We start from the raw sequence: 13,768 nt of genomic DNA, 5'->3' as shown, positions 1-13,768 counted from the left end.
TTAACTGACACCGCGTTGAAATGAGGCTCCAAAGTAAACATCTCTCATCACTACAGCGATGCTGACTGACCTCCTTCCTCACCTCCTCTGCTCCTGTCTTTGGTGGGAGAGACTCAGACTGGCCGGAGGGGAGGCAAGGAAAAGAACTGAGGATATACAGACTGACAAATAACAATGGCAACAATGTTAGCAGACCTGTTCAGCCTCTGGAAAAAAGCTGCTCAGCAGCATTAAGTGAGTTAAACAAATGCAAAGTAAACTGGGATGATTAATATGTCTCACATGTATAAAATCTAACTGAATCATGTAAAATCAGTTACCCATTTGTAATTAAACCAATCTGCTGCATGGCACCAACTTAGTAAAATTTCATTTTAGCATCATAAACATGGCTCAATCAGCATAAAAGCACTTTAGGGCATTTAGGGCATACAGATCTGTAGATGACAGTGTGATAAAGTGGAGGAGCAGTTGCAATGCTCTCCATTTGTCCCATATGTGTTTACTTTTTCTTTTTCTTTTTTCTTGCGCATTGTACACATTATTCTGTTTCTATGTATTTACTATGTTTTGCTATTTGTCAAGTAACATTACTTCATTCACTATCCCGGGTTTTTTTGTGTAAGCGTTTTGTTGCCGGCAAATCAAACATTCTGCAAATTAAGCTAAATACTCAGTTACATGTTTCTTTATATTTTATTATGTTACAGATTAAGTCATTTGTTCATACTAGTGATGGCCCGCTTGAAGCTGACGCCCCGGTGCGTGTGTCAAAAAAATCAACACACTGCTTCAGAAGCACTGTGTCGAAGCTTGATTCGTTTGGCCAGAGTCACGTGATCGGTGACGTCCGAAGCTTCATTTAGAACGTAACTGCTTCGGTGTCTGATTCAATGGTTTATAAGGAAGCGAATCATTCGCGGGATTTGTGGAGCGTTTTGATGGTGACAGATAGCGAACCACTGATCATTCCACTGAGAGATTTGGAGCCAGCGAGGAATAGAGGAGGTTCTGTTGTGTGGGAGAATTTTGCGTTGATTTTGGTCAGTTGGGTGGGTTTTCCAGCTTTGTGTTCTGGCCGTTTGCTTTTGTTTTGTGCGTGTTTATTTTATCTTATAATGGGAAAAAACTTAAAATGTCAAATCTGCTTTCATAGTATAAATATCATTAAATAACTTTAGAAAAACTTCCACTTGACTCTTTACATGTAATGTTATAAAAATATATATTTTATTGTTTAGTTAATCTGAAAATGTTAGTCTGCCAAATGTGCAGCAATTTAATTTATTTATTCTCTTTAGCTGGTAGTTGGTTGGGCCCAGGTAGACTGTATAACTGCATCTCTACCAGTTTCTCTGCACTCCAGCCTCCTCTGTGCCATGTGAAGGGATTTGCCTTAAGGCAGGAGAAATGATCTCCACGAAAAGGAACAGGTTCAGCCATTGCACAGTGGAACAAATTCTCTTCTTAAATAAAAATGAAAAAGAGCTACTTTAAATGCATCATGTTTTTGTTCATAAGCATTTTCCCTTTCCATTTCACAATCAATTCTACCCCCAGGTCAAAAATATGTCTAGGAAAATTTCCCCAATATATAATATTATATATATTATATATGCTCACAGCAGAAGCATACTCCATAATGTTTTGTACATTATTATTTGTATATATTATATGTAACGTGGTATTTTTCAATTATTGTATTTACCAACATCAAGGAGTCACAAGCAAAGAAAGACCACACCATGGCGCATGTTTAAACAAGGAGAGTTTACTGGTCAAAATTATTTATTAAACAAATAAACCACATTTTCTTAACCTCCCAAAAAAAAACTTTCAAAGCAACACAACAGCTGCCCAATATCAGACAGAATTCCACTCTGTCGAGTGGGCAATCATAATGAAGCGGTTGGTTTTATTTTGTGGATTCAAGCTGCTCTTCGTATTTTTGGCCACCAGATGTCACCAGAGAGGACTGTGTTGAAAAGCTTCGAGTAATGAACCGTTTTTCGATACAAGCTTCAGTGCTTCAGAAAGCTTCATTTGGCCATCACTAGTTCATACTTACTTTGCTTAGCTTTTCAGTCTTCATGAGGGTCAGGTGTGGGGGAACGCCTGTCTGGCATTTCATCATTTTAAAGTCCTGATGATGTCACATATGACATCAGCAGGTCAAACCAAGTGGAGGGGTTTCTTTTTCCATAGAGATGCTTCCTTTTGTTTGTGTTATGGTTTAAAGGGATTTGTTGAATGTTTTTCCTTTCGTTAATACTGCCATTTAGTTGTGTAAATGTGCATGTTAGAAGTTTTGTGTTTTTAGATCATCTGTGTAGAGTTTTAGATCCCTCAGTTGAGTGAGTGGTACTGGCTGGGCAATTGGAGGGAAATTGATGGCCCTATTTAAAGCCAGTCTCTACCAGATGCAGGAGAGGTGAGCTGTGTTACCAGAGCCATGTTATGGTGCGGTTTGTTAATAGAGTTTATTTGGGGAGGAAGTTACATTAAGTTCACTGTAAATAAATTGCTCACCTTGGAAACCTGAAATGTCTGCATAGTCTGCTTCCCTACCACCTTCCTTGACGTTCGAGTCTGACTACTTCACAGACAGAATGTATGTGACGTCGCATTGACATCTTCAGAAAACCTGACCTCTGACTTTGACCTGACATCACTGACATTTGAAGTCATTGGAGATTTTTTTTTTTTTTTTTTTGTTGATACATGTATGGTATTAATTTCAAACGCCTCATTTGCAACTTATCACAAACTTAAGTGTCCACGCCTCCCACACACCCACCTCACCGGCGGAGTGACAACATGAGCCTTTCATGGCTGAGGGGTAAAAATTTGTTGCTTGTATGAAATCCAGTCTGAGCGTACAATATTTGAAAGACACTAGTTTTCATTTTTAACTTTTCATAGGTTGACTTTGTACCATGATCAGAATAATGAAATTTTGTTTATTTGGAATAACCTAATTAAAAGGTATTTGTTTATTACAAATATGCATTAAAATTTAATGCAGAGGTTTTCTTCCAGTGAGCTCTGGGGCCGGGCAAAACAGGGAAGTCCATCGATCCCTCTTCTTGATGGGATTCCCTCCAAAAGATCTCAATCTCCACCCTGAACTTACTACACAAAGGAGCAGCTGATGAGCTGTGAAAAGCCAAAGTGTGCTTTCCTTTGTTAATTATTGTGGAAAATAAAAATCAGTGATTTAGCGCTCAATAAAAAGTGCTTGGAATTTGCAAACTGATGAATAACTTAATGAGTCATGCTCTCCTCTACAGAAGTTGCAAGTCAAAATAAGCACACGTGTAGAAAAGATGCAACACTGAATGTTTATTTGTCGAGTTCACAATAAACAGGAAGCGTCGAGTGAACTGCTCAGTCTCCTTTCAACCCTGTTATTCAAACACAACAACACTGTTCCAGAATCATTTGTTAATCAGGAGTTAACGCATGTAAATCCACTCTTTGCTTTAGTAGCCAATGAAAACATTTTCACTTGCGTAATATAATATAACACCACCACAGTGGGCTTCCCTTTCAAAACATCCTGTGTAGGTTTGCAAGTTTAATATCATTCATTTTCAGCAGTTAATGGCATTTTATCTGCTGAAGTTACTCTGTTGCATCACTTATTTTATTTTTATTTCAAAATTATGTCATTTTTCAAAATAGAGTTTTACTAATTCATTGCTACAGAATACACAAAGCTGTTTTTCCTCCGACTGCTGTAATTATTTTATACACAAGACAGAAACAAGAGCCACGGCTCAGTCCACATCAAGTATCAGAAACGGCAGCTTTTAGGCCGACAGTTGTAGTGGTTCATCAGGTTACAGCAGAGAAGCTGTGGAAAAAAAATCTTTTCTACAAGTTAACAAGAAAAAGAAAAAACTGAGCAAAACGAAAACATCCCGGTAGTTCCACAGAACGCTGTCCTGCTTCATCAGCACTTTGTCTGGGATTTGAATCTTCAGAGCAAAGTGAGCACATCTCTGGAAACGACGTTGACGGCTCAAATAAGAAGCTGAAGAATAGCTCCAAAACCATACCAGCCACTGAGCAAAGTGTGGTCTTTAAAATCCTATAAAACGTCCACAATTCCCAAAATCACTCAAACAAACAATGAGGGTCAAACATTCAAGTAGGAGTTCAAGAAAACAAAAAAAAAAAAAAGACCAAATAAAAGTGATGAAAACAACAAAACACATCAAAATATGACTGAAAATATCTGAAGGGATCGGCAGCAACCTAGCAACGCATTCAAGCCCCAATGACCAGTTAGTTTGCCATGTCCATCATTTACATACACTCCCAAAAGGAAAGAAACGTTATCACAGAGGAAACCTTGAAAACAAGCAGTAAATATGATGGTACCGATCGCTTATTTACAACACAGGTAAGCTATTTCAACAGGTGTTTGCAAACAATGATGCAAGTTGTTAGTTTCTGGTCCACGCGGGGATTCGCTGTGGGTAACGATTGAAACATGCAGTGTTTCAGTGCTCCCTCTAAGCCTTAAAAGTGAAATGGGACCACAAAGCTCAGCAGAGAGAAAGACAGACCAGCTCGCTGCACTTTCCACACCTAAACCATCGTAGTTTGGATTCATGTTTTCCCCTAAAGGCAACAATGGGTGCATCGATGTGCAGTTCATTCAGCATCAAGAATGTGTCGACACAGTGTGAGAGGGATTATATTTACAGTAAGTTTACAGACATGTTAAACTGCCCATAATATGCTTAAAGGATCTCTGCGTCTTTTAGCCTGTTATCTGCCTTCTTTTATTCAAACCTATAAAAGATCAAAGTCCAGGAAAAATGCTGCTCAGCTGCCTTAAAGGATTAGTTTATAGTCCAATCTTCACTCCAGTTACACAACGATATAATGCTCCACCAAGCAGCATTAAATACAACCAAAAAAAATCCATAGAGCACATTAAAGTCTAATGTGAACCAGCCGAATCTTTCAGCTGAGCACTGCTGAAAATCCTGATGTTCCAGTAGCAAAGATATCCGACGTATTTCACACAAGACTGCAGCTGTTCCAGGATTTGGGCCATATTTCTATTTAAGAGGAACTTAAAAGTGAAAGAATGTGTCGCATACATGGCTAACTTTAACATTAGCTTCAAAGGAGGCTGTTAAGGAGAAAAGTATGAGCACTTTAAATCTGACGAGACCAATTCATCCTGCTGATTATGAACATATTTGTAAGCAGATCAAATTACATCATCCTCCAAAGCTTGGATCCAGCTCCCTGTGGGGAATAAAGCCTTTGCCATCGCTCCCACTGAAGCAAATGTAGCCAAAGTCCACCTCTCTCGTCTGATCTGTCCTTCTGCCAGGTAGTAGTGAATATATCCTCTTACAGCATCTATAAGCAAACCTCTTATTACCTGCATTAAGATGCCATAATCATCATTAGTAGTGTGAATTCATTTGCAATCTTCTAAGGAGCTGCAGCGCTAACCTCTGGCTGTAAGCAGGAGAGACTGTGGCTATTAAAGCATTAGCAGTGCTTTATCACTGCTACATTAACTAGAGCAGTAGTGACTGCAGCACTTAGCAATTTACACACCAGCAGGTAACACTAGTATTAGCAAACAATATGTCGAGCTAAGTTATATGCTGCAAGAAGCTATTACTGGCCATCACATTGTTCTTACAAAAAGCATTCTAAGCATGTTAGCATATGCGGAGCTAACGCATGCAGCGATGTGGATTAGCACGTTCTATAAGCTCTATGCTAGTGAATAGGTGGAGTGAAAGCAGGCGTAGAGGGAGCACTGATTGATTCACTGGTGTCACATCAGTATGTCCAGGTCGTCTCCGTGATCGTCCTCCTCTGTCACCCGTAGCGACAGCACCTCCTCGTTCAGAAACAGCCCGCTCAGTCGCTCCTTTCGGGCCTGCCGCTGCTCTTTGAGCTGTCGCTTGCGGAGGGCTTTCTGCTGAAGCTTTCGCTGCTTTGAACGTTTCTGGAAGAGACGGTGTGTGGAGAGAGGAGTTAATAATAACAATAAATAAATCGTGGGTCTAAATGCTCTGATATGAGCAGACGTCAGCAGTGTGACAGCATTTTGTAGAAAGGGATACAAGTCAACTTCAACCCTTTCAGTAATTTGCATTTCACAGCTCAACAATCCATCAGAGCATTTCATCTAAAACTGTGTAAGCACATTCTCACAGCTGTTGTTGTGAACATCCAGCCACTGCTTCACCAGCTCCACCATCTGTCAGCTACAACCTGCTCTCTCATATGTCCCCAAAAAAGGCTGATTTCTGTTTTATGATTGCAGTTTACAAATAGTTTTCTTGTTAACTGAACCTTATTCTACAATTTGTTAATCCTGAAAAGGCTCACGTGTACTCCACAAACAATGAAAGAGATATTTAAGCTAGAGACAAAGCACATACCAATGATCTGAACTGAGACTTTCTTTGGTTGAGAACAACTGTGGGAATCATAGTATAGCAACAGAACTGGCACTGGAAAATATTATCAGTTACACAACGCAAGACAAAACACACAATTCACCTCAGGATCAAAGCTTAGAGACAAGGCTGCAAAGACATTCTTGTTGGTCTTGTGATGCTTTCCTACATCTTGTGACTTAACAGATCCTAACGAGCCAACTTACAGCTGATCCAGGCTAAAATCTAACCATTGAGAATCTATTCTCTCTTTACTGTGTGATCTCCATCATGCTGCCCCCTGATTACACTCAGACTGCACTCTGAGACTTCCGGTGTTTGTGTCTGAAGAAAAAAACAATCAAAGATCACACAAGCGATGAGCTCTATTCTAACACAGCACAGTAAAGTTCACCAAACTGATTAAATCACTGAATCAATTATTTTTCCTCAGCAGTTCACATTAGATCATAATCATTTTAGATCACAGTGGATGTCAATATTTAAAGTCGCAATTAACAGCAGTTTAAAGAAATGTAAACTCTGCTGTCTGACAAAGTTCATGAAAAGAAAAAGAAAAAAAGTCTAGTTCTGAAATGCTGAGTGGTTTCTCGTAATCACACCAACCACAGTCTTCACTTCCTTAGATTCACAGTGAGAGTCTCCACACTCATACGCCTGTAGTGATCCTCCACAAGAGTCCCAGTTTCTCACGTGGGCCCTTGGGTAAATTAATTGCCCACCTCTGCGCTCAGGTATTACAGTCACACAGTCTCCTCTGCTGCTACACCACAGTGTGAGGGTGAGGGGAGGAGCGGTGCATGCAGCTCGCCGGGAGAGACAGACGGAGGAAAGAGAAGATGGAGACTGGAGCTGATAACAACTTGGTCATCTGTTATAAGTCCAAGAAAGGCTTCCAAGCAAGCGTTCGTCTATAGAAAACTCTCACTCAAGTTTCAAGGGCAGAAAATGTGTAACAATTATTAACACGACGCCAAATGTCCTTCTGTATAGAACAATCAAGATCTGCAACTGTTCTTCCAGTGTTTCAGAGATATATATTATAACCACTGGCCCGGACTCTGCAGAGCAAGAAAATAAAAACTGTTTTTCATTTTTCAACATTCATCTTTCTTACTTTAGAGTCTCGTATGCGTTCTGCAGCACTGGAAAGATTTCCATCACTGTGAGCTCTGCTAATATTAGCAACACTGCTCCCACTACAGGCAGAGGCTGTACCCCCTGGAACACAAGGCACAGACACTGTTAGAAACATCAAGACCAGAATGCAGGGGAGCAATTTTATCTTGGCAAAAGCTGGAAGTACCAACATAAGCACAGACTCCTGTGGCGGTGTCAAACCAGGCAGCATCGTACCTGCTACAGAGTTGGAGGCAGTAGATCCAGTGGAGGAGCTGGCAGAGCTGACCATGCTGGCGTTACTGCTGCTGGCTCCGCTGACGCCGCCTGTACTGGCACTGCTGTGGCTGCTCCTCTTCCAGCCCTCCCTGGTGCTGCTGGCTCGCTGCCTGGGGCTGTGCTCCCTGATGTAGTTACGCACCTGATGACGTCACACAGATCCATTAAAAGGGGAGTTTCTGAACAACTCTCGACAGCGCTGCTCCTCAATATGCAGCAGCTACAAAGCTGTTGTTGCTGCTCACCTGTTTGAGCTTCTCATCGGTGAGACAGTTGAGCTCGATGATGAACTCGCTGTCAGTGGGAGAGATCTGAGCACAGGGGTCAATGATCTTGATGATGTCGAGCTGCTCTCTCAGGCCCATCTCTGTGCTGACCTTCCGGCTCAGGTACTCAATGTACTCCACCTAGAAGTGGAAATTCAATTCAGCTCTATTTAAATGGCATCAAATCACAACGATGGCTGCTTCAAGGCACTTTACATTGTAAGGTAAAGATGCTACAATAATACAAAGAAAACCCCAACTATCATACGACTCTGCATGAGCAAGCGCCTTGGCAACAGTGAGAAGGAAAAACTCCCTTTTAACAGGAAGAAACCTTCAGCAGAACCAGGCTCAGGGAGGGGCGGGGCCATCTGCACGACCAGTTGGGGGAATAACACACCAGTTCAACTGACTGTATATCGAAATGTATTACAGGTAAAAAATAGACAAACAAATGAATAAATAATAGACGACACACTGCAACAAACAAAACCACGCAAGACAGAAAACACCTGGCTCATTACCTTTAATGCTAATTCTGAGCACTCAGCACAAAAACAAGCTTGTTTTGTTTACTTGTTCATCGTTGGTCATGGCACTCCAAGGCAGCTCATCCAGGTTGCGATGAGGGTGGGGCTTCGGCTTCCTCTTGGAAAACAAACATGGTGAACTTGGCACACTTGGAATTATGTCAGAGAGGACATCACTGCCACTTGCAATGTCACTTCCTGGTAACTGGGAAAACAACAATGGAAACAATTAGATTAGGACATGACAAGATGGGATTGTTTAGGAAAGCCATTTTCCACATTCATACAGATAAAGCAACAAGTTCAAATGACTTACAACTCCTACTAAACATGAGCACCTACAGAATATTAAAAATCAGACCGACTAATAAGCTACCTGCCACTCAAATTCACTGTCAGACCAGTCCCAGTATGTGCTGATAGAGGAGGAGACGTCACTGCAAACACTGCCTTCAGGAAACAAATCCAGCGATGTGAGTTCTTGGTCGTCTAGAAGGGAGTAGCAGTCGTCTTGATCCCCCACAGAGACGGAGGAGAAGAGCTCCTCGCTACACTCAGAGCTGGCAACACTGGTACCACAGGAAGTAAGGTTCCACCTGAGGAGAACAGAGTGGACATTAAAATTAATCTTTTAAGTGACTTCTAGAAGTTGTTCTCTTCTCTCTTTTTAGACCAGTAAGGTAAAAGAAAAGCACAGATGAAGGATTTGGGGAGGATTACAGAACAGCTGGACCTTTGTTCGTCTGTGCCTTCAAATTAAGATAATAAAACGTTGCTCCAACAGTTGTTCACTTGGCAGCCACTGCTAGGTGATAATTAAACTATTTTGCACAGTTTCAGGCTGTAACACTTGGCAACAATGTTTCAGCTATTGTCTGATTTGGAGATAAAACACTTTTATTTCTTATGTTTGTGTTTAATTTGCTAAATCCTAATATGACAGTTCAAATAATTGATTGGCTACAATTTCCAAGATATTTTATGTTTAACATTTTATACCTATGCACACTGTTAACATAAGTTTTAATCATGAACTGTTAGCTTATGTCTTTTCATCTGTTTATGGTCACTTCATATGATATTTCACCTTTCTTCATTATAGAGAAGACTTAACGTTGAAGTCAAAGCAGCCCCACCAGCCCCGAACTAACCATCCAAGCAGTGGACAGCAGTAAAACTTTAGATGCGTCTCGTCACTGTTGTGCATTTGCGACTCACTAAATAAACCATACAAAGAGTAATGAACGTGCTGCTGCTGTGTTCTTAAGCACAAAAAAAATTACAAGTATCCTGTTTTTTGTGCTTTTCCAACTTTAGTACTAGAACACACTAACACATGAATCAGTTTTGACATGGAGCGCAGGTCATGATATGTAGACATTCTGGTTTTATGACATGTCTACATGTCTGACTATTGACTTATTCCATCATTTAACAATTCAGGACAGCAGTAGAGGAAATGTAAAGGTTATACACATTTTACTGGTGCACATTATGAGTCACAGTACTTTCAATGACATATTGGGAATGAAATGCAAATTAAAAAAATATATGACTTGTGTGAATTTTTAATATGCATAAAAAAGATTTAACTTTACTTTGCAGCATTATAGAATTCCTGTTACTGGGAATGTGTCTAATCCAAGAGAACATCATATGATGTGAAATCTGAAAATTGCATTTTATGCTTCATATCAGCAAATTTCATAAAAAATATGTGAACTCTGTAGTTTATGAAGAGGTGCTGTCAGAAAATTAGCAGCTACTCCAAATTAAACAATTAGAATAATTTAAACAAGTTTAGCATTAGTAAATGAGTCAAGTTTTACTGCATTTATGTGGAAGCATTTTGGCTGCAGAGGAGTATAATCTGTAACTTCCCACATACGGTTACAAAACTCTTCCAATTTGCCAAGCAGACTGGAAACAGGCAACAGGATGTTCCAATTTAAAGTTCTTCTGCATTTACAGGGCATACCACTCATGCACATCTGTGGCACACAGAGTTTATCTGATGCATTTACTTCCTTTAGAAAAGAATCTGGATAGTCCCAAAAGAGCGACAACTAACAGATACTTCATCTATCAGCCAAGGATTAATTTGCACCACCAAGAGTGGTAATTTACCAAACTCTACTGAAATCCCATCATTGTTACACAGTAACATTAAAGATCCTGTGTCTACTCTTTAAGGGTTTTTGTAGTTTTAAAAAAAAAACCCTGAGGTGTAAATATGAGCTGTGAAAATCTGAAACCTCTCACTGCTGGGATTCCTCCAGTCCCCCAGCAACAAGACTGACTGCTAGCTTAGCAAGCCACTTAGAATTTCCTCTTCTTACACAGATAGAGGGCTAACAATAGGCACTTTACAGTAGCAGCACTTTGAGGGGACTGTTGTTGTGATTTGGTGTTGTATAAATAAAACTGAATCGAATTGAACTCAAGAGTGTTAAAGGCAACAGGGATGTCATTCAGGTCTGTATCCTCAGCATTGTAGGCTCCACACCACTACAGAACTCGCTCCAAAATAGGGGTATACAGGCACAGTAGATACATGTACAAACACAAATACAGTCATTCTGTACTTGCCTGTTACTGTGAAAGCGATGCAGAGGATCCGTTCGATGACACGATGATAGCTGACAGCCAAAATCGCTGACATCCAGAGTTCCCACATCACTCAGGTTGGCCCTTTGGGAGAGGAGAGGGAAAGGCTCCTCCGGGGCCAAAAACTTCTCATACAAAGATTCAGACATGGTAAATCTGTATCTGAAATAAAGGAGGAGAGTAATAAATAGGCAGGGCTATGTTTCAATACACCTTCAAATAAATACATTATGCAAGGTCGTTATGCTGGGGGGGGGGGGGGGGGACTCCATTCATCAAAAATACACAAACCTACATTAACTACCTAATGTTGGGTGGAAGGTGTATACAATTCAGAATAACAGCTAATACTAATAAACTAAGAGACAATATAGTTACTCCTGTTTAATGTTTTATTATCGTATTTCATTCATTAGCTAACAAAACTGAAATGGTGTTGGCTTCGCAAGAATTATCCTTAGAAGCTTCCGACAGGTAAGCTAACTTGTTTTGCGGATCGCGGCTACGTTCTTCTTCGTTAGTATTGCGTGCAGTCTGGCCAGACCATATAAGCGATACTGCCCCCATAACTTCCTGTAGTGTATTGTAGTTACAAAAACACGTTTACATCGTTTTCGCATATGAGGCGTCAACGATAAAATTCCGCGTCAACATATTTTTATTTATGACTTCTTCAACGAATCAGGGAAAAGGGGGCACAAAGAAATACCTTTCTTTCTTATTCTCATTTAAAATGTCTAGCTTTTAATAAATAATTATCTTAATCTTACACCCAAAGTTAATCTGATGTAAAATGTATAGAAGTCCACTATTTATATAGTAACTAATAAATCTCTTCTTTTTCTTTTTTTTTTTTGCTGGGAGTTGGCAACCCTGTTAGTTAGGTTGCTTAATATTTCTGCTAAGTACTCTTTAAAATACCAGAATAGGAAGGATGGAGGATTTAAGTTTATTAAATTGATCAGTACTGCTGAACTATGAAATATTTTGGGTGCAGTGTATTTTTTGCATACAGGTATAACAAAATAGCTTTAGTATGAACTTGAGTATGAACTTATACAAAATGCAGCAAGATATTAAAAAACTGCTTTATTGATTAAAAAGCACACTATATCGGATTCATATCGGTATCGGCAGATATCCAAATTTATGATATCGTATCGGACATAAAAAAAAAAGTGGTATCGTGCCATCTCTACTTAAAACACTGTGAGATATGCCAGGTTTTTGACTAGCGTTCTGCTCATGTTTTTGTAACAGGCTGCTAGTAACAAAGTGCCTGAAGATACAATTTAAAATTGTCTGTGAAGGTTCTCAGTCATCCAGGTCATCGTAGTCAAAGGAGCTTGCAAAGAAAAGCGTCTGGACTTCTTTAAGTTACTTGAAGACGTTTCACCTCTCATCCGAGAAGCTTCTTCAGTTCTGAGGCCAAATGGTGGGGAGTCCCAGATTAAAACCTAGTGGGAGTATCCCCCCGCAGAGGGACAAAAGGACCCCCTGATGATCCTCTAATCGTCTGAGCCAAGGTGTGAAACTGGGTGTGGGTCCCAATCAGCCAGAGTTTCGGGTGAGCTTTTCTTTGCAAGCTCCTTTGACTACAATTTAAAATTGTTTCTTTGCCAAATTGTGATATGATACTGGTTCATCTCTCGAGTTAATAAATTATTATATATACATATTTGCTCCACTGCACACGTTTTTTTATTGTTTGTACTGTGCATGTCTATTCTGTTTATACTGGGATCAAAGAAAAAAAACGGACTTCTGTCCCTTGTATGTGTACATGTACTTGGTCAATAAATCTAACTGATTGTTCAGGTACTAAAAAAAAGTCACTAATGGTGAAAACCTGTTTTTCGTCCAAGCATCAGTAAGAAGAAACATCTACCGATTTACTTTAATGGAAAAACTAGTTAGGCTACCTACTATGAATGCTTTTTACTTAGCAACTGTTCTAATAATAAAAGCTCATAATCAGCTGCTGGCTCTGTTATTTGGCACAGCTTAGACTCAAAGTAACTGGTAAACAGCCTGAATACTTCAAGTTACGGTAAACATAACCCCACGCGTTAAAAGCGCGCGCGCTCGCACACATATATAAAAGCTTTGATAAAGCCAGCTCCATTAGCTTGAGCAGAACTTACATAAACAGTATCGTGTTTAGAAAACGCGAGCATAAGCCTCTGACATCACAACACAAGCTAACATCCTTAGCTTGCTGCTAATCCTCCGAAATATCTATGTAGCGTTTGCTAATACACAAAACGATCTGAAACTCCCATTTCCCAACAAATACCATGTGTGAACGCTATGTGAACAGGTCTAAGCTGTAACTAAGAAGCTATCGATATTAAAAATCCTACCTTTTGGTTGTTCAAAAAGAGACCACTTCTATCGTCTCCATTTGCAAATCCCTTTTCCTCTAAACGACGAGCTAAGCTCTCACCGCGAGACTCCGCGGAATGAGAGTCATGTGACATGAAGGCGGAAGCTGTCGCACAAATACAAAACTAGCTAGACA

The 13,768-nt window shown here is 40.0% G+C and overlaps 1 protein-coding gene across 1 annotated transcript; it reads right to left on the bottom strand.

Moving 5' to 3' along the window:
• Positions 1 to 3,322: 3,322 nt before the first annotated feature.
• On the bottom strand, positions 3,323 to 13,724 carry fam199x (family with sequence similarity 199, X-linked). The gene is made up of 8 exons (XM_040016635.1): positions 13,611 to 13,724; positions 11,230 to 11,409; positions 9,017 to 9,236; positions 8,687 to 8,845; positions 8,090 to 8,251; positions 7,803 to 7,986; positions 7,564 to 7,667; positions 3,323 to 5,989 (listed from the first exon to the last, which is right to left on the bottom strand). The coding sequence occupies exons 2-8, from the start codon at positions 11,394 to 11,396 to the stop codon at positions 5,816 to 5,818; spliced, it is 1,170 nt and encodes a 389-aa protein (XP_039872569.1). The 5' UTR covers positions 11,397 to 11,409; positions 13,611 to 13,724; the 3' UTR covers positions 3,323 to 5,815.
• Between the last annotated feature and the right edge of the window lie 44 nt (positions 13,725 to 13,768).

The sequence above is a fragment of the Simochromis diagramma genome, unplaced genomic scaffold (genome assembly GCF_900408965.1).
Source record: "Simochromis diagramma unplaced genomic scaffold, fSimDia1.1 OVJJ01000685.1, whole genome shotgun sequence".
NCBI classification, from domain to species: Eukaryota; Metazoa; Chordata; class Actinopteri; order Cichliformes; family Cichlidae; genus Simochromis; species Simochromis diagramma.
This window is presented reverse-complemented; position numbering and strand designations above follow the sequence as displayed.

Bases quoted from the DNA above. Each gene is read 5' to 3' on its own strand.
- fam199x (XM_040016635.1), bottom strand. From the start codon at position 11,396: ATGTCTGAATCTTTGTATGAGAAGTTTTTGGCCCCGGAGGAGCCTTTC. The intron at 8,252-8,686 runs GTAAACAAAACA...TTCCACTTCTAG, and splicing joins CCATGACCAACGATGAACAA to GTGGAGTACATTGAGTACCT. The intron at 5,990-7,563 runs GTAAGAAAGATG...CGTCTCTTCCAG, and splicing joins AACGCATACGAGACTCTAAA to AAACGTTCAAAGCAGCGAAA.